This window comes from Camelus bactrianus, chromosome 24 (genome assembly GCF_048773025.1).
Source record: "Camelus bactrianus isolate YW-2024 breed Bactrian camel chromosome 24, ASM4877302v1, whole genome shotgun sequence".
Taxonomy (NCBI): domain Eukaryota; kingdom Metazoa; phylum Chordata; class Mammalia; order Artiodactyla; family Camelidae; genus Camelus; species Camelus bactrianus.
The window spans coordinates 16497889-16522478 of record NC_133562.1 but is presented as its reverse complement, the minus strand read 5'-3'; the positions used below and the strand labels follow the sequence as shown (position 1 = coordinate 16522478).

The window sequence follows — 24590 nt, the reverse complement described above, 5'->3', positions numbered from 1 at the left end:
TTGCTACCCTCATGTCCAAACTCCAAATTCAAGTCCATCGCATCTCATACATCCCATAGCACTCTGCGCTGCACTGCCTTTTCTAGAGCTGTTATCTCTTTGCATTGTGTTTATCCTTCACTAAACTGCAACTTCTCTGAAGACAGCCTGGTTCAGTCTTTTCACCATGAGAACCTGAGTGTTTAGCTCAGGGCTTGGAACACAGCAGCAACTATCCAAGAATCAGTTGGACAAAAGAACTAATAGAGGGTGGCCCCCTTAGGCTTGCAATGTCATGCTCTTTGGCTCAACTCTTCTATATCCTGCTTGGCTCTGCATGCATCCTCAACACTTTGAGAAAATCAGAAGAATACAGGTGGAATACTGTACCTTAACACTAGCCAGGCTACCTAAAATCAAACACCTGGCAGAGTTAAAATCAAGATATATTCTATGGCTGCACACAAATTCCTTATCTGCTCTGTATAGGTGTTAAAGTTCATAGAAATGTCATTATACATGTTCATATTTGTCAGCAGATCTCCCCCACCCCCAGTCACGGCAAATTCTCTTTTGGCTCACATTTTGTTGTTGCTGTCTTAAAGATTAGGAAAGCAGATGGTGTCTGAAGAGGTAAGCTCCCACTCCAAAAAAATGCTTACTCTTAGGAAGGGTGAATAACTGACAGCAGTATACAAGAGTGGGTGGGAGGCTGGACTGGATCAATTCTGTATGCAAACCCTAGCCCTCTCACTTACAAGCTGTGTGGTTCTGGGAAAGTCACCTAACCTCTCTGTGCCTCAATTGTCTCATCTATAAAACGGATACAGTGGTAACTTACTTCGTGGCTTATGGGAGGATTACCATGTGTAGTGTTTATAGCAATGCCAGGGTACGTGGTAAGACTTGATTGGAGTATTCTTTTTAACTCTTACCTCTAAAAAGCAGGTAATATTGTTTGCTATGACCATTTTTGTACCACCACTTCCTTATCTATAAATTAGCTTTTTGCTCAAGAAAATGTGATTGATTGCCAGCCAGTATTCTAGGTTATACCCCAGTAAAGAAAAACAGTTCAGTTGAATCAATGACGGATTTTACAGAAGCAATCGGTGGTCTTCATCTCTCTGATTTCCTAAACAAAGGAAGAATTCAGCTTAACAGTGATACCTTCTCTATTTCTTCTCGCTTCTATATACAAAGCTGCATACAGAATTTTTAATTTGAATTTTTAATCAAAATATCCCTTTTGTACAACTTATCAAGCAGCATATGAGACCATGCCCCATTCTGAATTCTTTATTTTAACACATTTAGAGAAAGTACACTCTGAAGTTCATCCACTCAGAAATACTGATGAACATTCGTGAGCTATCAGTCTATTTCTATCATATTAAAACGGACAGGTTTTACATAATGGGATTTAAAATCTAACTTATTATGTGTCTTCAACCCTATTCAGAATTAAGTGAGGAACTAACACTGAGTTATTCCCATGTTCCCAGTCCCATGCTAGCTAATTTACATCAATGACCTCATCAAATTGGTAGTGTCACTCTCGTTTTCCATGGAAACTTAAAACGTATTAGAATCTATAACAGGGAAATGAACTCATCTTAAAATTTATCATCTGATTGATTATGCTGAGAAAAACCCCTGTGGGTACAATGCAGCTCATGCAGATATGTGCATTGGTGGTGTGACATTCTTTGGGTTTATGCGTTTAGGATTCTAAGGAAATATCTTTCTCAGAAGTCTAGTTCTACAACTGAAGGTTCTAAACATTTTACAGAAGAAAGGGAGTAGTGTTAACAAGGAGATAAAAACTCATAAAAGAAGATACTGTGGATGAAAAATATTGCCTGCCGGATCAGTAAACAAGGATGCTGTGGCCATCAAGTCATCAGCCACTGCCATCACTTGTGACAGTGAGCAAAGGGAACTCAGGATGCAGACAAGCTGGCAGCCTGGCCTCTGCGGCCACCCCCAGTGGTGCACCTTGAGGGCACTCAGGATGTGGAAGAAAAGGACACCGGCCCTAGATGGCTAGGTGCGTATCAAAGGAATGACTTCAATGAGCCCAGACCTTTGCACCTTCCTACATATAGAAAAATGCTAAATTCCTTAACTTGAGATATCTGGTTTTCTTTAATCAACTGTAATCTTTATTTATTTATCTTTGTTTTTGCAGGGAGGAGGTAATTAGGTTCATCTATTTATTTAGTTTTTTGATGGAGGTGCTGGGGATTGAACCCTGGACCTCATGCATGCTGAGCATGTGCTCTACCACTTGAGCTATACCCTCCCCCCTACAGTAATCTTTCAATGTTCCAACCACCTGGTCTTTGTGGCAGACACTCCTACACAGCCTGGCTCCTCCCCGGCCTCTCTGCAGCAGTCTCTCAGAGCAATCTGAGAGGCTGTCATCCCAGGCTGAAGTCCTCAGAATAAAACTCTCAACATTTGGGTTGTGCTTTTTTTTTTTCCAGTCGACACATGACGAAAGCTTCTGACTGGTAAATATTGAGGCTTATAATTACGGTTAAAAGTTGGAAGTTCTGGGCTGGTTTCTGATTTCCTTTGGTCCGCCTGCCACAGTCTGCACTATAAACCACTAACAAGCTCAGGCACTCTATGAGCTCTCGGGGAGGCCAGAAAAAGCCGCTACTATGTGACTCTGAGACCTCTCCTCCCCCATGGAAGATGGGGCTTGAAAACCATTCAGGCTTTTAAAACTTCACTTAGGAATTAGGAAGACAGCAGGAATTCTCCCTTGAGCTACAATTTATTTATGTGGCTTATCTGACATTAGAACCAGTAAAGACACATAAGTACATCTCTGATGTAGTGGCAGACTATTAACAAATGAATCCATTCCCCATGTTGTTAAGTAGCTGACACAGGGGAGAAGGCCCCCATGCAGAGTGGATCAGGGGCATATATGAATAACTACAAAAACACACCTTTTCATCACGAACGACTCTTAGGTTCCTATTTGTAGACCATCTCATGAAGGAAGGCTGAGGAATGAGGTGGGAAACAGATGCGTTCAGTATCAGAAGACCTAGCTGGCAGGTGACCCTGGATAAGTCACTTACTGTCTTGGAACTGGCATTTTCTTAGCGGTGAAAAGGCAATAATAATATCCAAATGTACAGGGCTTTGACAAGCAAATTAAACAATGGGTGGGAAAAGGCTCTGTAATTTCCAAAGCGCTTCATAAATGTACAATTTATTATTCATATTCTGGCTGCTGTGATGAGGTACAAGGGACCGGAGAGAAAATTCTCATCTTTTTGAAGCTTACAATTAAAATGAGAACTCACAATGCATAGAACTAAATACATAAGTGGCAACTTATTAACAACCACTATTCCTATTACTGGTCTGTGCTCAAAATATTTGTTAAAAGGAAGTAAAAATAGTGTAGTAGGCAGTGGCTACTAGATATGTGGTGGCTCTAAATAGGGGTGCAGAGGATATAGTGTGGAGAAACGTCCAGAAAAGCTTTCTGGAGGGGATGCATTTAAGTAGGTTTTTTGTTTTTTAAATGGAGGTACCCGGGATTGAACCCACGACCTCATGCATGCTAAGCACGCGCCCTGCCACTGAGCTACCCCACCCCCAAGTAGGTTTTATAAGACGTGATGTGGCACAGTGGTTATAAGCCTGGATCAGCTTGAAATCCCTGCTCCCTTGTGTAGTAGTTGTGTCCCTGGGGGAGAGTCATGTGAACTCTCTAAATTAATACCTTTACTTGCCTATAAAATGGGGATGACAGTATTTACTCTACAGGTTTACGCAAGTTCTAGGGGAAATTCTGTAAACAAAGGTTTTAACACAGTGCTTTTCGTGAGGCAAATGCTTTAAAAATGGTGGCTTTTGTGGTTACCACCATGCTATAGCTCACTGCAGCTGAATGACGGGAAAGCATTATGCTCTAATGATGATAAAGGAGGCGAGAGATCACTACTTTATTTACATGATCATGGCAGGTGTGGGGAATTGCCAGGATCTGATTATACATAAAGGAAAGGGAAGGAAAAAAATGAGAAATTCGAAAAAGGAGTTGGAATTTTTTAAGGATGCCAAAAAGCAGTGAGAATCGCGGAGGCCAGTAGCTATTAAAGTGGAGCCCGCTTCATTGATCAGTCTTAAATTCCGCTTTGTATTCAAAATACAAATCACATCCAGCTTTCACCAAGTAGATGTAAGGCATCTCTGCTGAGACAGTTTTACGGTCTTAAGTGACCATCAAGTCAACATGATTAACCACTTGAGGAGGGAAAAGGGCTGGTAGTGACAAACTCTTGAGCTTTCCTCTTTAGAGATTCCTTTGTTACAACTTTAATTAAGAAAAGGTCAAAGAAGAGTGGTAGAAATAACCCGAGTGTGCTTAGATTATGGGGGAGGGGACACGGTGTAGGTCACATCACTGCCTTCAGACGTGATTGAATCTTTATCGAGTATATCCTTTGAAGATTACTGATACAATCTTTTTTTTTTGATAATTTAGTATTTAGCTCTATTGTTTCAAGCACCATATAACATCGGGGAACCAAACTCATTGGGAATTAGATTAAAACAATCACTCTTTCCCTCTTGTAGTTTTGAGAGGCTGAGATGCGAGAAAGAAGAACCGTTTGATCGACAAGCTTGGAAAATCTGAACATAGGGATGGGCTGAGCTGAAGAGTGCATCTGTATCTTCTGAAAGAGTAGGCTATAGTATAAAATGAAACCAATATCCTTGTCATCTGTATTATAAAGATACAAATGAAGATAAACATGTAACTATTAAAACAAATAGATGTTCATCAGTGTTATCATCTAAAATCATCTCATGTACTAATCTTGCAAAAAATCGTTCTAAGGTATCAGAAGCAGGAATAGGAAGGAAGTTTGGAAACAGTCAAGGGGAGAAAGTTCTAGAAACAAAGAAGTGGGTCACAAGATCAGTGGCGAGGGCAATCAGCAATGGACGTTTGAGGGATGCTTTCTGTGATGTGGGAGAGAAAAGGGGACCAATTTTAAAGGCAGTTTAACCCACTGGATCACTTAATAGTTAAAACTGCAAAAAAATCCATAGGCTCTTATTATTAAGCAAAATCGAGCATTTCTAAGGAACTGGTTTGCTAAACATGTTTATAAAACAGTTTCCTAAACTAGGGTTAAAAACAGAGGATGATGATAAAGTCTGTCCACTTATTTTCATTTAAATTGAAAATGTACACATATTATCAAACTAAGTAACTTTAACCAATGGGAGGAATCGCCTAGGTCACAATTAAAATAGAAAGGGAAAAACTTCATGAATGCCTTTATCCTAATACATAGGGTTATCTGAATTCACATATTTAACACATCTGAAAGTATGTTTTGCCCTATTGTGGGATTTGGAAGGAGGCTTTATCAGGACGGCTACCCAGAAACATTCATAAGAGAAGAGCTGAAAGACACTTTCTCCCAGTTATCATTGTTGGGGAAAAGATTTCCAAGGTATGAGCCCATCCAATCACTTTTCCCCTTTTCCACTTCTATCTTAAGGGAATGTAGCAGTTTCCCAAATCAGTAGAAACACACCAGTCCTTGGAATAAGACACACTCTTGCGCCACAACCAGGCGGTAGTTTGACATGGCGCATGGAAGGCAGAACCAACCGGTGGCACCCAGAGTCCTGCGTCCACCTAGATCCTAACACTTAGCGCAGTACCCATTTACACCAGTTGTCTCTTTAGCTAAGATATAAACAAGGATGTGAATTCTATGATACATTAACGGGAAGCATCTAAACTAACAGCACAAAAGACATCTTAGTGGCATTGGTTAAAAAAAAAGTGCCTTGGTGGCACCTCTGGCATCCAATGACTTTGCCCCTTTGCTGAGACTGCTTGTCAAGAGCTCAGACTGTTCCCCTCTCTCAGGACAGTCAAGCAGCCAAACCTGCACTAACCATGATGGGCTGTTCCGGAGCATGCTGACATATAACCCAATGAGAACATGTTCGTCGGCCAGCCTGTCTGCCACACTCAGGCTGTACTGTATCCTGAAACAGGGCAGGAGGAGAGAAAGGGTGTCGTTAGGACAGGTGGACAGGACCAAGCAGAGCGGGTAGGAGTGAGTTTGTGGGAGAAAGGACATTCAGAAAACCAAGCAAGTAAAGGGAAACTAAGTGATGGTCTATGGAAAAAAAAAAAACAAACAAAAAAACCCACAAGCAAAATCCAAGCAAGGGAATTCACAATTCCATTTCACTATCTTTAAAAAAAATTAAAGATTTCCACTTAGGGAGAGTAACTTTTAAGAAAACAGATTCGCATTCTTCAAACCACTAAGGCCAAGAAATTTATCAGTACAGTAAATGCACTGAAATTGGCTGCAAGCAAAGATTATCCTTCGGAAAACCAAATCTGAAGCTTAGTCATTAAAAAAAAAAAAAAAAAAAAGAAAGGAAATCAGGGAAGGTAACAACACAGATGTGCCTGCTCAAAATAACTATTCGGTGCTGTTAATGGGGTTATGGCAGAGCTGCTGTGACGACATCAAAGACAGTCTTTCAAACACAAAGCATTTTTAACACGAGAAAACCCGCATTTTTAGTTCAGTTAATTCAGGACTCGAGCACACTCTGGCTTGAACTTACCCTCTGCCCTTCAGCAAAGCTGGAGCAGCCCTAGCCAGCAGTTTGCTCTGCTCTACTTCACTGTCCTTGGGAGGAGAGCTGGTTAATAAGATGGGAAAGCCAAGAAGAGCGTAAACACGGCAACGCCCTCAAGAAGAGACACTGGCAACACAAACTCCCGTCTACCTCCGCGCTCCACTTGGACAGCTCTTTCAGTATTTTGAAACGTTCAAGATGTTTCCAGATTCCCACAGAGTTGGACTAGGAGTAGAAACCTGGGCCGAGAACCACAGTTACAACTACACAAGCCACCTCGATCCCACATTTGCCCTCTGCTGTTTGCTCGACAACTCGATGGCATATGCCTAGACACAATGAAAATTCAGTCAGCGTCTGTTACAGACCATCCTGCACACAGACGAAGGGTCCACTAGGTCCTGCCAGCCTTCAGATCCCACACAAGGAGTTTACTTCCCCAGTCTGCCCTATGGTCTCCGCGTTTCTGTGTTGACTAGAGACTTGGAAATCACCGAGTTAGAGGCTGGCGGCATATTAATCAGCTTCGCTACCTCAGGCACAAGTCACCTGACCTTGGCTGTGAGGCTGCGAAGAAAACTTCCAGAGAAACAAAGAAATAAACCTTTGAACCTCATACATATACATTCATGTTCCTTGTGTCTTTAGCTGGTGAATAGAGTCCCATCCATATAGCAAATTCTGACCATTTTAGATTTATTAGGAAGAACACTCAATTTAATTAACAATATTAATGACAGTTTAAAAAGTTTAATGTAGTTTTACTTAAGGATAAATTGAAATAGAAATAATAATAAAATGTGGCCAAGCCAAAGTCACCAAGATTTAGTGTAACCAATAGGCATGCTTCATTGGGAAACATGCTACGATGTTTAGTGTTACAACTGGGCTTGTGCTTGAAGAGAGTTTGTTCTTTTGCAGGTTAAGAATTTGCTCTGCATCACTGGTGTATCCAAAACCGTCCTTCTCTCTCTTCATGGAGAACACAAAAATGAACTGTCTGACTTTGTTTGAATACCAAATTTTTAAATGAGGTTATGAGGTTTTTTTGTACTACAAACATTTCCAGCTTTTCATGAAGTTCTAAATCTAATATATATATGTATGTATGTATAAGGATGGCTAATAAAGTTTTAAAAACTTTAACTACAAGTTTTACAAAACTAAAAACTTTTACTACAAAGTACCACCTTTTCAGACCACAAAATGCTAAATATAGAAACTTATAAATGAATATCACATTAGAATGATGCACATTATAACTTTAATTCTTGTTTTAGAATAGTATATATTATAAGATTCCTTAAATAGTGAGGCTTCTGGTAAATTTAAAATCAACTCTGATTTATAAAGACAATACCTAGTTCTTTTTTTTTTAGATTTAGTACATTTTTTAATTACTTTTTTTTTTGGAGGAGGAGGTAATTAGTTTTACTTATTTATTTACTTATTTTTTTAACATTTTTTATTGATTTATAATCATTTTACAATGTTGTGTCAAATTCCAGTGAAATATATATTCATTGTCACATTCCTTTCTCTGTGAGCTACCATAAGATCTTGTATATATTTCCCTGTGCTATACAGTATAATCTTGTTTATCTATTCTACAATTTTGAAATCCCAGTCTATCTCTTCCTACCCCCCACCCCCTGAAAACACCTAGTATTGAGTAGGCATTCCTGTTTGTTGGATGTATACGTTCGCTCAGCTTTTCAGGAATGCACCTATTGCTTAAAAAAAATCACTGTGCAGAAATGAAATTGACTTTAACAATGAAATGAATGCTCTAGGAGAATTTACTTTCCTGATGAACTTATTATTTTTAGCATATTGATCTTCACCTTCTCAGACTACGAAACCTGCCCATCAGGGCCAATTACCACCTTCAGCCGTTGGAATTGATTTCCCATCATCCCATTGACACAGCATGCCACACCTGTCTCCTGAAACACGCCCCCTTCTGTTCGTTACCCAGCAACCACAGTCTCACTGCTGCCCAGTCACTCCTCCAACTTTTTTTTTTTTTTAAATAACACAAGCTAGGTCTACCGGCTATAGAATTGATTTCAGATCCCTGCAAAGCCACTCAAAACACCGTGTGAAATAGTAATGATTTTTCCCTCCACACGAAACGACCTCCCTGCCTGGTTTTGCTTCATTGCCCCTTCAATTCCAGAAATTGTGGTGATACTGCCTTAAATCAAAAGTCTACTAATTACAGAGGTACAGCTTCCAAGGATGAATGTGCAAGAAGAAAAAAAAGCAACACAAGGGGATCGACCACAAGGATGTGTGTGCTTGTTACAAATTACTCTGGTGATGTCTGGTGGAAGGAAGGTGATGTGTCAGCAACGTGCACCCCTCCACTGGCTCCCCGACCAGCACCAGTGCTGGCGGAGCCTGAGCACATCAGTGTGGCACAGGGGTGGTGGCAGGAAGTGAGCGGCTGCCCAGATTTTCCCTTGGATGGGCTCAGTCTGCCCTTCTCTCCAACTCTTTGGTCCTCTCTCTCCTTCCTCTTCTCCACTTGCTTGCCTCCCCTCTTCTTCCCAAGTCCCTTCCTCCCTCAAAGGGATGAGCAGATGTTTACATACGCACATCTCTTGTCCTTTCGTGGTCATTCTCTTTGCCTCGGCACTTGCCAGTGCTGGTTTGAAGGCATCATTCAAGTCCTTTCATGCTCCTTTCCTTTCCCACGTGAGTCCTTGGGAAAACCCGTTCTTGGAATATATAGGGATTACATTATCTGCATTTATGAGTTTGTGGAAATAAACCATTTATCTCATTTTGCTACAGTTTTTAGTCCCTAGTGCCAAGAGCATTTCCAACTTTAGGTACTCACTGTCCACACAGTTTCTTTACTACCTAGAATGGGTCTCAAATTCTCCTCATCACTTATTTCTGGGAAGCCAAGAGTATGACCATAGCTAGAGGAAGCCAAGTGCTGGGGAAAGTGGACAAAAACCTTCCACTCTTTCTAAATAAAATGGATCGAGAACTTAAGAGAGTTGACCAGAGGCAGGTTTCCCTTAACACTTGGGTCTATAAAGACGGTCCACGTGAAGTGTCTTCACTAGGATTTCGTCTGCAGCTCCCAAGAAGCTTGAAGGAGGGAAGCAGAGTGAAAAAGCAATTTCTCCTGGGTTGTTGGGAAGGCAGTGACATTAGGTAGCGGATGGAGATCTCTTCAAGCAATGCGCTCTCACAGTATCTTATAGCATAATTTAGATGCTTGAACTTTCATTTCGTGGCGCCAGCAGTTTGCTGGGAGAAGTTTGGTGTTATTTCCAATTCACTGTGGGCTTTGGGGGTCAGGAAATCCTGGAACCTAGGACCTCATCAAGAAGTAAGGACTTCCGGAATGTCAGTGCGTCAACATGTTCCAATGGCTTTCCTGTAGCGCTGAAAGCTTCTCTTTCTTCTATGTGCCCTGTCTTCAAATTTATTTTATTTTTTAAAAAATATCTTTATTTATTTATTTTCCCCTTAGTGGAGGCACCGGGGATTGAACCCAGGACCTCGTGCATGCCAAGCATGTCCTCTACCACTGAGCTATTCTCCCAACTACATCTTCAACTTTAAATGCATTCTTCCTTTAACCTCTGAAACTGGGAGCTACCTGGGGCTCCTCTTGACCATGGGTGGTAAATCCGATCTAATCTGAGCCCACGGAGAAGCAAGGCTACCATCCCTAAAATGGTGTGCGTTAATGTCCCTTTTTCTCCTTATCATTTTCTTTTCACCAAGACCTGCCAAGGTATAAACACATCCTTCTGCACACATATTGTCACTAGTGGGTGTGGTGACAATCATACCCTGGAAGATGTGACAAGGTCAGTTTTGAAGTTCATGTGTTCTGCTGAAAGAAGAGAGACGGGAAATATTCCTTTAGATTATTCTTTCCTAAAAAAAATTATTTTCCCACTAATTCCTTTTTATACTCTGGAAAAGACTATATGTAAAGATAAATGGCCTTTTTACAGAATTCTTCATACACACACGCACAATGGCACAATGGGTTCTGGAAGGACTGGACAATTTCAAAATACTTCATATTCATTTATTTAAATTCACCCTTTAGTTTTGGGGGATGAACAACTCATGCCAATATTTTTCCCTTAAGTGCGAACACTTTGGGGATGTTCTAAGGTAACAAAATCACCACACGAACGCTACCTGGGTTATTTTCCTTAAACCTGCAATACAGTTTTAAAAACCACTTCTGACTTGCTATGTTATTAGCTCTGGCCAAATTTGTTTTTTTCTTTTACTGAACATGAAAATAAAAGGACTTGAATAAAAGTCCCAGAGGCAGTCTCCCGTATGATATAAACAAATTATATAACCTGGCATAATTATTATCACAGTGGTTAAATGGAAAATGACATTTGAAGCTTGACAAGTTAAGAACAGACATTTCCTTTCTTATTGATTCTTAAATAGTTGACAAACACGTGCGGTGTTTGGGCTTGTGAAGAATCAGTGGTAACGTCGGCCCCTCCCTTAGCTGACAGTTCTGGACTTCTCACTCTTATTAACACAGTCCGTAACAAGGTCATCCCACTAACTTAAACACAATAAAAAAGAGTCCACATGTCAGTTCTGTCAAGAGAGAATTTCTTGAAAAATTATTTTCCCCTTTCTTTTTCTGGCTTTCAATACCTTGATCTGAAACATAATATATCTGCCGCATGCAAATCAGCCAACAAGCATAAAAACATAGCTTAGTATCTCCGTGGGAAAATGAGCTGTCATCAATTCAGGCTGGCACGAAAGTCGAACCATGGTAGGCAGGTACCGTGGAAGAAATAATAAGAATTCTTAGGTCATATTTGATTCACTACATTTACTATCTTGTCCCCCAGAAACTCTCAAGGCATATCAATTGTATTTTTGCTGAGAACAGCTCTGGAAAAGTTTGCTGGGTACAGGACACGCACAGACAACAACTAAAGCAACTCTAGGAAGAGAATAAAGGTTATCGAAGTGAAGAAGAGGTGACCGCAGATTTAATTATACACTAACAGTTTAGTATAGGAAACAGAGCTGAGTTTAATGCAAGGTTTGAAAGAAGACCAGTTTAATTCAGGTTTGGAATAAACCTAGCATATTAGTGGAGCTCTGGGGTTACATGGAATAAATAATTATTTGCAGAGAGTGTTTACTTTCAAATTTCATACAACATGCTCAGAAAGGTGTGAAAAGAATGAAGACATCTTCAGGGCGGTTGATTTATCAATTACTTATTTTGTAATGCTGATTTAGAAATGTACTTACTTTCCTGACTGAAAAGGGACAGGCTTTAATCTTAGAAAATACTAACTGTGGAGAAAACTGATTTTCAGAAGCAAAGGCTGAATGCAGTACCTCAATTTTATTTCTATTCGCTTCTGATGACCAAAGCACAAGTGCTTAAAATTTAGTTTGAACGTTAAATGTCAGATTAAAAATCTGGGCTGCTGGGTAAAGACTCTTTGGGAAAGCAAAGTATTTGAAAAAAACTGAAAAAGACGTGTGAATTAGCCTTTCTGTGGTTGAAAACCCAAACAAATCAACCAACTGACCAACCAGTCAACCAACAAAAATAAGTCACAAATGCCGTTCCACTGAGAAGAATCAGGATTTGGGAAGTTCTTGGAACGGGCGGTGTGTCTTCCCCATATGCCCTTCTGGGCCCAACAAGAGTATTAGTAATGAACCAAATGATAATGTTTCAAACCAGGATAACACGTTAGACTGTGTTCAACACACTCTATGGATCATAAGCAATGTTCTGATATTTGGGAGAGTCAGAAGATCTGGCTAGATGCCGTATATAATAGCCGAAGTGATTCTTTCCGTGAGTGGTTACGAGTTTAGAGGATGTATTTACGAAAATATCTGTGAAACCTTCAAGAGATGTTTCTCAAATCGGAGGTAAAGGAATCTAGCCATTCAAACTCTGAGAATGTCCTTATTGGAGCTTATGAAGAAGATGGCCATAATTAATGAAACTTATTTTGCACAGGAAAGGACTGGCTGACTCCCACACAGAAACGAGACAAGGATTTTGGCAAGACAGTTGAGATGTTACAAAGGGGCCAAGATGCCGACAGAGACAGCAGACGTTCAGATGCACAAGGCTATGAGCAGTGAGGGGGAAGGGGGGCCTTTGGGGCCTGACTTCGTGGTCGGCTCTTGCCATAATACTTATAATCATGGCAGGCTATCTTTCATGAGTTTAATGTTGCTGCCTTATCTTACATCATACACTGGAGCTCTTTTCCTAGTGATGATAATAGATTGCCACTGAGCCAGCTTTTTTTTGTCCTCCTATAAATTTCATGCATTTGTAAGAAAATCTAGGTTTAGGGATATATAGTTACGATCAAGAAAATGACCGACATGAATTCGTCCATGAATTGTGTTATTTGACTCACATCATTCCTAACTGCTTATCAGCATTGAGTGTATACACACACACTCACACACACACACACACACACACACGCAGGAAGACTTAGGGTTAAAGGCGAGTGCCTTTGAGAATTCTCTCTTTTCTTTCAAGTAAGGGGGAAGTGAATCAAAAATACAGCTAGAAACGGATTTCAGAACCGGGGATGGGACAGAGTTATACACTTGTCAATCTGTGTAAGTGAGGTTTACCAGGATGTCAAAAGACTTCAAAGCTAGACCATAGTGTCCTTTGAAGATCAAAGTGGTATGCCTGTAAGGGACTCTAGGTGAGGAACACCGAGCGTTTGTAGTGAGGATTCCGGTGATTTCAATTCATCCTCATTCTGCTTTATCTTTGTAAGATCTGTTGCAATACAAAGGACCAAAAACTCAGGCTAAATAAAATGCCTACAGGGCAAACTTCTTCCCTTTCTTAATGCGAACCTAACACTGACCAGCACCATCCTTGGCTTGTTCAGGTTTCAGGTTTTATCCGATTTTGGAAGGGGCAGTGGGGGTGGGTCAGAGGGAGGGCAGAGCTCTAGGTCCCGTTTCTGCGGTTCAGTTCCCATCGTAGGAAGATCAGGGTCTTTCACTTCTGCCTGCATTTGGTACAGATGGGTTTCCATCAGCCTTCATGTGCGGACATGGCTAGGAAATACACAGCATTACCAAGTGGGAGAAATTCAGCACTAAGAGCAGGACGTTGGATTTGAACTCGCTACTTCAAGAGGAAGCAGACTGCCCTACCTGGAGCCGGGGAAAATGGCCCAAGGCCAGTGGGGCAGCAAGGTGTAAGTCCCCAGGTCTTTTCCTGTGACATGCCCCAGACCTGTGACACTGGCCTGGCCTCACCCAGTTCGTGCTGAAATCATTTCAAGAGGCTGTTTAATTCGGGTCTAAGGAATCACTATCTGGGGTCTTGCAAACTGTACAAAAGCAGAGAATCGTCCAGAGAAGGAGATCCAATTTGGTTCTCTTCATAGATACACGTCTCATATATACTGTTATGATGACATCAAATCACTAAAACCAGTGGAGAAGCGGGAAAGAGAGAAAAGAGGTGAGCAGTCCAGCTCAAGTTGGAAGTTCTCAATGGAATCTCATGAAACCCCAGAAGACCTCTATCTCCAGCGAAGCACACTACAAGAGGATTTTAGTGATGAGGACTAGCAGTCTCGCTAAGGAACTACTGCTATGATTAGTGCTTGGGGCTGGGGTACTGACCGTGCGCCGTGGTCAAGCTGACTTACATACAGCTGTATGAGCGAATGCTCCTCAGCCACGGGGCTGGACGTACTCACCCCCTCAGGTAACCTGAGGGATGCAAACAACGAGACCTCGTTAAAACCTCCCACTGGACAGAGCAAGGCCCACTCAGAGAGGAAAGACGTTCGTGTACACAGCTTTATTGAACAGCACCCTTAAAACAGAACACGGAGGCCAACCTCCGCGATGAGAAAGAAGGACCGCAAACATTCAGCAACGTGCTTGTGCTTCAGAGGAAACATTCCAGAAGGACTGAAAACCGGGAAAAAAGGGAACGGACCATATTTTGCGTTAAAGGGTACTGTGCACCCTGGAGGAACCAGAACAGCTCAAAGTACAATAGGAACATTTTAGAGGAGAGGAAGCCATGTTATCCATCTAGACGCGTCCACCATAAGCACCGCCCGAGCTGAAATGATATAAAATGACCTTCAGTAAGGATGGGGTCTCTCTCTGCTCGACGTTTGCAGAATGCAGAGCTGCCTAACAAAAGCACATCTTTCTTAACATCACGCCAGGTCTTCCCAAGGCAGAGGCACTAGCCCGGGTTTCTAACAGACTCCACAGTTTCGGATTTTTGTTTTCAAAAGGCTGGTTGAATTTGCTGGCGCTTCTGAAAAGGAAGGCTAAAAGGAGCAAGCTGAGGGCCTAAACCATGTGACTTCACTGGGCATGTCCTGCAGGTCAATTGTCTCCTCCTTTCTACCTGTTTCACACGTACTTAACTGGCAGGAAGGAAACACCATGAATGGCCACATTCTGTTTATTCTGCTAATTAATGATTATGGGGAGCATCGCCATCTCAGGCTCCTGCTGATGGGCAAATCCAGGAACTCCGGGGGAAAAATCAGCAGTGCTCCGAGCCTCACTGCACATCTTCACAGGGAAACTGGCCCCTCAGCAACTCTTCAGGGAGAAGATTGACTATGTTCATTTTATGACACATGAGGCCATTTTTGTCCCCATACTGAAAGGCATTTGAAATCTTGCATTCAATTACTCACTCCAATTTTCCTTACCGTTGTTTCTGCTTCCCTGTGAGCCTTCTCCGTGCATTTCTAAAAGAATTCCCTGGTGCTTTATTTGTGATATTTGATCAGATGACTTGGAGTGCCTCTCGATCTCTGTATGTTTATCGCGTTGGGTCTAGGAGAAGTACCCGCCTCATCTATGTGCTTCCGTGGCTGTGGGTCTCCACGCAAAAGATGAGACACGTCTGCACTCTCTCTTTTTAAAGTTCTTGTTATTATCCACAGATTATTTAAATAGAAACTTTATTTCTACATTTGATCTTGAGTCTCTAGCCTCAGGAGTTCACCAAGAAGAGTCCTTTCTACCTGGAGCTTTACATGATGGGACGTTTCAGAATGTCCTTAGTGTGCTCCATCGCATCTTGAAATTCCAATTCCCTGGCTTAAATGGGCCATTCTAAGTGCTATGAGAGTGACCTTCTCAATGGGCTAGAATGCACGTGTGTCATCAGTAGTAAAACTTAAAAGTCTTCTGCATTCCTACCATGGACGGATTGTAAATGCAAGTTTCCAGAAGTGACATGAATCCCCAATCACATCCCAACGAATGCAACTGAAACTTGTGACAGATATTCACAAACCAGTTTCTAACAATTATCTTCCACACTTGGCTTAAATGAGAATAATTTTCTTGCCACAGAATCAAGGCTCATTCCCAAAGAGAGGGTTGATTTTATAACAGGATTGGAACTTACCTCCTGGTAATAAAAGGACTTCCTGAGGAGGGGACAGAGTGCGAGAACAGGGTGTCATTCATGCTGGTGACAGGTCTGGGCGGCCTAAAATGAAGTACAGTGTGGATGGCAAGTTAAAACATGCAAAAGTCAAAACAAGTTAAAACTCATCCACCATCCCTCAAAGAAAGGGCCTGGGAGACCAGAGTTCTTATCTTACCCAGGACCCACGTGCAATTTTACACTTTCCAGTTAAATTCATGAAGTGTTCGCGGAAGTGACATTTCCTTGAGAATAAAGAATGTCTGTTCAACACAGGGAGGAAGATCTCTGGACACCAAAGGAATGTTTATCTGTGAGCTTTGAGCCTTGGCATTTTATTGAGTCATATTTTCCAGTGGAGTGAAGATTTTGAGGCAGTCGACTGCCTTCTAAAGAGAGAAGCTCAGAAAACTTGATGATTGTCAGAATCTACATCCTCATGGAAAGAGGAGGATTCCTGAAGCTTTGGGAGCATCTCCCTGTGTTCCCCATGACAGTGGCCCTCTCCCAATATACCCAGCCTGCACGAATCCAGCTGCAAAATCATACGGTGCCCTCTTTGCTCTTTGTTCTTGGTGAGGATGCCAGTAAGCACCACAGGGATTCCCTGACTTTCTGTTACCTGAATGGCCTATACGATGGGATACCTAGTGCAAAGCAGACCATAAACTTCACTTTGTTTTCACATGATTAGGGAAAGAAAATAGGGTTCAGTATTCCTCGGAATTGTCCACGGTCTTAAACACCAAATGCACCAGGTCTGTCATCCCCTGTCTTAATTGTCATCTCACCCTGTCATTTTTCTCCCTGTCACTGGTGTCTTAGTTCAGGTAAACTGATAGAGCCAAGATCCTCATCTCATCTCCAAGCAGGTTTCAGCCTTATGTTAGGTTCACGGCAAGATGTTCCGTGTAGGATGAGATGAGATTTAGAGTTCGGAAGGCGGATGGTGGGGGAGGGCATCATTTTGACATTCTGAGCCAGAGGAAGCTTTGGTTTCACTATAATTCTCTATTTCAGTTTGACAGTGCAGAATTTTTTGAAGATGAAGCAGTAGCCTATAGACCCTACTTGTGTTGGCTTGATCAAGAACCAAATTTGTCACGTTTATCTTTTTTATCTTAGGAAGTCACAGTTGGTTTGGACTGTACAATGAAGAGATTCTGGGGAAAGCGTAGACTTTTTAATCCCAGTGTGTTTACGGATATGGACATGATGCCACGCAGGTTTTTAAAAAGTCAGCGCTACATGCAAAAATTCATTGAAACTTTTGGTTCCCGGTGCCTGGGTGCTAAACTGTAGTTTTGTATTTTTAAGACACATTATCTGTTGGATGAGGTCAAAACAGCAGGTTCACTGTTTAATCTACTCTAAACGTATCAGCTGAAGTCCTGAAAACTATCTTAGTGTTTTGTATTACTTATCTGGAATGTGTCTTTGATACATGAGACTCATTTGAAATTAATTCTGCTCTGAGCAAGACACTCTCACTTTATAAAAAAGATGTTAATTTTAAACAAACGTGCCCTGTGAATTTGGACAAGCTAGGTATATCAGACTTTAAAACAGTAAGCAGAATGAAATAGCTTCATCTTAACTTGCAAAAGGTGGAACAAAATCAACTTGACCAACATTTCTGGTTTTCTTTTGTCTTTTTATAAACTTTACCATCTTGCGCTAATCTCTAAGACATGAGACAAAAAGTGGATTTGGAATGCTTTTTAACCAGCCTGGGATATTTACTCTATTGAACCTGGTCACTGGAAAGCTGACATTTCAGTTTCTTAGTAAATGGCTTCATGTTTAAGGTTCATCCCGAAAATGTTGAACTTGGGTCACAGAATGGCTGACCTTGGCACCAAAGAGTGGCTTTCAAAGGGACCTATTTCCTCCATAATCAAATGGTGAGTTACCTTATATAATAAATAGGTCACATTGAAAATTTTAAACATATTTACTCTTACGAAAAAGAAATAGCTCCAGAAGATAGAGTCCCAGAGGCTAGTGCAAAGTTTTCTTTCTGGATAAGACCTTCGTTAAGGACATTATCATAAAATTGGCATGCTTCTTGTAAATTGCAAGTGTTCAGCTTAAGGCAGACTTAGTTTTCAACTAGACTCCTGTCTCTCCCTTGTTTTGTGTCTCATAACCACTTATGATTATAAATCTTTATAAGCACACTGGGGACTATTGAACTACTTACCAAGTATCTCTTTTGGCAGCGAAAAATTAAATAGAATAGAGACAGTTAATCATGGTAACATTTACAAGCAATACAATAGCTAAGAACAAATGCCAAAATACCAAATGTCACCACGTTAGTGGCTTTTATGTGCCCATGATAATTTAGAATAGCTAAACCAACAGCATATTTTAAGATTAGAAGTTTAAGATATCCCCATCAAACAAAAAAAAAAAAAAAGAGAGAGATATGAATATCTGTTCAGGGCAAGACCACTTGAGTAATAAATAGAAAAATGTCTAAAGCTAAAAATAACAAAAATCCAGTTCTAATAATAGATTGAATATTCTGCATCTGGAGTTCCTTGCATATTATTTTGACAATTAAATATCTTGTACAATTTGTCTTGTAAAATTCAGACGTTCACCCTGGAAAAATATATTATCAGTGGGTATACATCAGTATTTTGACTTAAGGAGTATTTTAAGAATCTGGTTAAAAATATAGAAGGTTTTTTTTTTCCCAGAAAAAGGTACATTTTGTGTAGAATTTTAAGGGAATCCTGAAACTCTCCATGGAATCCAAATTGTGTAGCCACTGTCTTTAGTTCAGCAAGAAACATGTCAGATCGTATTGCCACTATAAATTAAAGTTAAGACATTTTTACTCATTGGCCAGTTAAATCACACACACACACCCACACACATACACCCCAATACTGAGCGCTGACTGGACACCACCCTGCAGTGTGACTGACTGTGGGGCTGACTGGACCCCACGTGGCCTCGCTTCCTGATTCTGTCTCGAAGTGGGAGACTCCATCCTAACTCTGTTCTGCTGCAAAGCTCTTAGAACCAGGCTGTTCACAGCCACCCTCTCTGTATCTTCCTTACATCCACCAGCCCGGATTGAAAGCTGCTCCCTTGGGGGGAAACCCTTAGTGGGACTGGTAGAAAGGGACTTGGCGGCACAGCTCAGAGGGCACAGACTCACTCTCACTTAGCGCGTGTTCATTCGTGAGCAACTTAGCGATTCTCCCTGGCCAGGGCAGGAAAGTCAAGTCTTCAGAAGAACAGCTCATATAAGGTCACTTTCCACAAGTGATTGGTCCTTTGGGTCACTTCCCAGATGTATTTACCCTTGGTTTACTTTAAGGCTTTTTTTTTAGGAGCAAAATTTCCAAAAATAAGTTTAACCACCTTCTACAGAATCAGTTTACATCAGTTTTTGGATGCTCAGCCCATGGCAGGGACAGACACTTTCAGAATGTGCAGATGGCTGAGAGCAACTAACCCTCAAAACCTAACCAGGAGCAAACCAAACAAAGCCCCGAAGGATTTATACAAAGTCCACAGACACGCTGCAGCATGGTCCTTCGATGGGCTCTGTTCGGGTCCCTCAGAGGAGAGAGTTACCACGTTCACAAGGCGCTGAGATCCAGCCCAGTGCCTCGAACGGGTCATACTCGCATCTGCCGGAAGTGTGAACCTCACATTGGTGGGTTCCTGACGTCGGTACGTCCAACTTTATTTTTTAATCTCTATATTTTTATTTTTATCTCTATATTTTATTTTTATCTCTATATTTTTATTATTATATTTTTATAGTCAGTTTACAATGTTGTGTCAGTTTCTGGTGTTGAGCACAATGCTTCAGTCATACATGAACACACATATACTTGTTTTCATAGTCTTTCCTACCATCAGTTATTACAAGATGTTAAGCGCAAACAAGTTCATAGTGTACAGCACAGGGAACTTTATTCAGTATCTAGTAGGTCTGACCTTGATGGCAACAGGCAACCACAGCCCCAGCAGTGCGGGAAGTCGTGCTGAGCTGTGCAGAGAGGTGGCACAGAAGGAGGGGACCCTGCGGCTACGTAATTCCTAACTGGGCCTCGAAACAGGTAATGAGCTTCTTTCTTCTTTTGAGCCCAAGATAACACCAAGGGAAAGATGCTTGCTTCTACCTAAGCCTCCTCTGTTTTCCGGGCCCCCCAGACCTGAGAGAGGCATTTAGGAGGAGGAGGAAGGTGTACACCGTTCCTTGGCCCAATTTCCTCTGCTCCCTACCCTCACGTGTACTTCGGACAATTTTTTTTTTCTAAGTCTGTTTTTAGATCGTCTGATGAATGTCCCCACCAATCCCCCTCTTCAGCCTTCCCCGACCCAGGCCACCATTCCAGTAGCTTGGGATTCAACTGCAGCCACAATTTCTAGGTTTGCTGGTATCTCCAAGATCACTGGCTTGGCAGAGAAAGGAAACAAGGGGCTTCTATATTTGGGACTCAAAGCACGTATAATACTAGGGTATAGTGTACCTTAAAATTCCTTATTACAGTAATTCCATTGATTATTAACATCCCATTGTGCAAACTCCACTAACATCCTATTTTATAATTAAGCTTTTTGAATATTTTCCACTTCAAGGTGAATGACAAGAGCGCTGCATACTTGTACAATTGGGCAAAAGTATGGTATATTCCTCCAAGAAAAAAGTTATCATAACATGAGTTTCACTCTTTTTTTAAAGAAAAGAAAATTTAAAACTTGGCCCTGGACAGTGGATATGAAATCAACTGTCTTTGTATGGATCTGCCTGGGTGTCAATGAGGAGAGACGCGTCTTGGTCTGGAGAGCAGGGATACTCACACGATGTGGGCCAAGTTGAGCGGCTTCTCAGGCTGGTCAGGGAACATGGGGTGCAAGGGTTCACGGCTGGAAGCACAGCTCAGAGATTTGCTTAATGCATTAGTTAGCTTCTTAGCGGGGGATTTCTGGAAGGGAGAAGAAAAGCAGAAGGGATAACAGTCGACATCTATGGAACATTTTATCAGATGATTTGCTTTATAGTAGATATTCATTCGTTCATCATTCAAGGAATCTTCTTTGAGTATCTAAGTCAGGGAGTTTGCTCATCGCTGGGACTAAGATGCTCAGAATAAGCCACCAGGGTTCCTGCCTGGGGCTGCTTACTGGCAGCAAAGGCTGTGATAAATGAAGCAGTCCTTGTGCACAGGACCTCTGAGCTGGACTTAAGCAACAGCAGGGGTCCTTTGGACAAAAACTCAGGCAACTGGGAAGGTCATTCCAGACAGAGGAAGAACAGGAGACCCTGCTCTAGACAGGACAGCAGGAGGCAGATCATTAAAGTTTTATACACGGCATCCAGGAAGGACTGTGGTCTTTGCCCCAAACGCAGAGGGAGACAATGAAGGATTTAAATCTCAGAGGTGACAGGATCAGACCTGATTGACTGCTTCTGCTTAAGATCAGAAAATGGTCTGAGAGGGGATGGGAGTGGAAGGAAGGAGCCGAACAGGAGATTCTGCAGGAATCCAGGTGCAAGATGTTTCGGGTGTGGCTGGATACAGCCAGATGGACGCGCCAGTGGAACAGTCTGAGTCTTTAGAATGGAAAGTTCACGTTCTTCCCTGAGCATCACGCTACCTCTTTTTCATGTGGACTAGCGAATGTTTATCTTAGTATCTCACAGCCAAGATTATCAGAAACAGTCTACCACATATAAGAAATCTCTACCCCAATCTTTCCTTTCCGTGAGAAGTGATTTATAATTTTGTCATTTTTTGGACACACAGAGTCCATAATTGACATTATAATGAAGTGACTTTTGTCCTCATTATTTAAAAGCTACTTTAAATAATGAAAAGAAGCCCCGCTTTGACTTCCCCCAGGAGATGTAATTCTTAGAACACTTAAAACAGCAACTCTTCACCCCATAAACACTGGGGCTCCTTGGTTCTCTCAAGCGGTCTGGTCCTACTTTGTAAAGAAACTGTCCTGCCATATAATTGCAGAGTCTACAACTTCTAAGAAAAAGGCTCCTTATCTGACTTCAGCATTTACATAAAATAACAGTGAAAAACAATTAGTCCTGAAACACCAACCCTCTAGAATTTGGGACAGAACATATCTGAAAACTGGTCATACACCGACAATGGGAAAATAGTATTTTCCCCTACCTTCTCTGCTAAATTGTATTTCATCATCTGTATTAGTATAGCAGTTCTCAGCATATGATGAAGCCAGCAGTGACAGGTGGCATTTGAACTGGTTTCAAGCCCTCAGTATACAAAGTCTTAGTGAAGCACTCTTAGCTGAACTCAGAATCCGACACGTGCTAAACCATTCATATATTTACACTGAATGTCAGTTTCCAATGAAAATTCCTAGAAAGAACATTCTGATTGGAAATGTATATTCTGAAGATCTTTTTTTTTTTTTAAAAAAATAAGACAAGTTACTCTTTAAGTAATGACTATAGGTTGATTTGAAATACATTAAAATATAGAAAAAAACTCACTCTTTAAAAAGTTTGTGTTTTCTTGTGATAGAATTATTCTGAGAGGGGTTGGCAGGACTCAGAGCACATCCCACAAAAACCAGTCTGTGTAGAGAGCCATACTTTCACAGAAGCACCAGAACGACATCGCTGGATCTGCTCTGAGTTTAACTGAGGTGGGGCTCAGCGAACTGTGAACCACCTGAACAGCAAGCTCACTGAGTCAAACTCCTCCCACAGACCCAGTGCCCTGTGCTCCTGAAAACACATTCATCACATGGACAAGTCACCTTTAGCAAGTCACTCTCACAGGTCACCTTCAGAAAGTTAGTCACTTGCACTATTCATGAAAAGATGATTTTCTCATATAACCACAATCTCCCCCTTTTCCAAAAAATTAAAACGGAACAGCCTTGTGAAGCCCATATGTTCACACGTCTTTCCTGAGTGTTCTAACTCTGCACTTAAGAAAATTCCAGAAGCTCAGAGAAAAGGAACTGATGAAAAATTTTAGCCAGTTCACACACACACACACACACACACACACACACACACACAAATCCCCCAAACTTGAAAAGAATCTTAACTTACTGTGAAAATGAGATTATGTTCCAGAGGGTGCTTGCTATTTGGTTGTTACCCTAAATCAATACTGAATTATCTGTATTCCAAGAAGTGATATAGTTTGAGTCTTCCGATATTTGAAGTCAGGAAGCTACACCAGTTCAGACGCAGTAAGTGAGAGATCCCAGTAAGATGGGGAGTGGGAGGGGAAAGGAAGGAATGTTGGAGAAGAAGGTAAGTTTGCCCCCTGATTCGGTCACCATCCTTGCGAATCCCTTGCGTTCTGCACAGCACGCACACATCCAGCCGGAAGCATTGCCCGGACTTTGCCTTACCCAGGACGTGTACTCTTTCATTTGGTGCTGGTTGCTATGGGAACCGCCGGCGTGCCCCCTCCAGAAGCAGTCCTGGCAGAGCTGGTAATTGTGGCACTGCTGGCATCGGTAGCGAAACCCCATCATGCTCTCACTGTGGCAGTAGGAACACTCGACCGGATGGAAGACTGAGCGGGGAGGAAACAAGAAAAGACAAAAAGACACAGAGGTGTGAGCCAGACACACAGCCCAGCGGGAACTGCATTCTTCTGCTGTGCGCCGTGACATCAGATGATGGTCAGTTCTGGTGAGAGAAGCATTAGGTTTATTCCAAGACATTCACTACCCTCTTCAAGCACGAGCATGGGGGTGGAAGAAATGAAATGGGATGGAGGACGGGGGTTCCTGAATAACAAATCTGTGGAAGGCCGTCTGCTCTTTGGACTCCCATCTCTTCCACTGCAAGAATATAAATTACCCAAACTGGCTCGCCTTTTCCCCAAACTGCCCTCTGTCTCCAGGAGACCCGCACAGCTCACTGAAGACCGAGCAGCACAAAGGATGAACGCAGCTGACCGTCCGGTGGGTGGGGCGCAAACATTAGAGAAATGGAAAACAAGGACAGGGAAGTGGAAGGAGAACAGAAAAACTGGAGAGCGTATTGAGTTACTTTTTAAACAACGAAGTAGCTAATGGGCTTAATTAATGAGTGACAGTGACTTGTTCAACAGATTTTTTTTTTTAAATTTCCTGAGAGGCAGATAGATTGGGGCCCAAAGGGATGGGTAAATTATCTGAATACAGTTCTAATTCAGATAGTTCAAGAGATACTTAACTTGTCTTTGGCTGGAAATTTGAATGATAAAGCGGGCAAGGTGAAATATTTGAGATTTGAAGGTAACCAATGATCAGATCCAAGTAGTTGCATGCTCTGAGCTTAAACGCACCAGCAACAAGAAGGGCCATTCTTGCCTTTAGTTAAGTTCTTTTCAGGCTAACCAACCAGGAAAAGAAATGCAAATAAAAATAAATAAAGACGAAAAGTACCCGCAGGAGAGGGATGAATTAGGAGTTAGGGAGTAACAGATACACATTATTATATAAAAAATAGATAAAGAACAAGGACCTACTGTATGGC

The 24590-nt window shown here is 41.7% G+C and overlaps 1 protein-coding gene across 18 annotated transcripts in view; it reads right to left on the bottom strand.

Annotated features, from left to right (window-relative positions):
• DTNA (dystrobrevin alpha) overlaps positions 1 to 24590 on the bottom strand; it is a 294094-nt gene that overhangs the window by 41912 nt on the left and 227592 nt on the right. For 11 of the 18 annotated variants that reach the window (XM_074352226.1, XM_074352221.1, XM_074352223.1 and 8 more), the window contains 5 exons: positions 23474 to 23640; positions 20924 to 21048; positions 16070 to 16153; positions 6622 to 6699; positions 5932 to 6024 (listed from right to left, as the gene is read on the bottom strand). In XM_074352226.1, coding sequence (XP_074208327.1) covers positions 5932 to 6024; positions 6622 to 6699; positions 16070 to 16153; positions 20924 to 21048; positions 23474 to 23640 — 547 coding nt within the window. Of the gene's footprint in view, positions 1 to 5931; positions 6025 to 6621; positions 6700 to 14301; positions 14392 to 14463; positions 14753 to 16069; positions 16154 to 20923; positions 21049 to 23473; positions 23641 to 24590 lie in introns of those variants that run through there. The other 7 variants (XM_010947167.3, XM_010947172.3, XM_010947174.3 and 4 more) reach the window with 3 other exon arrangements.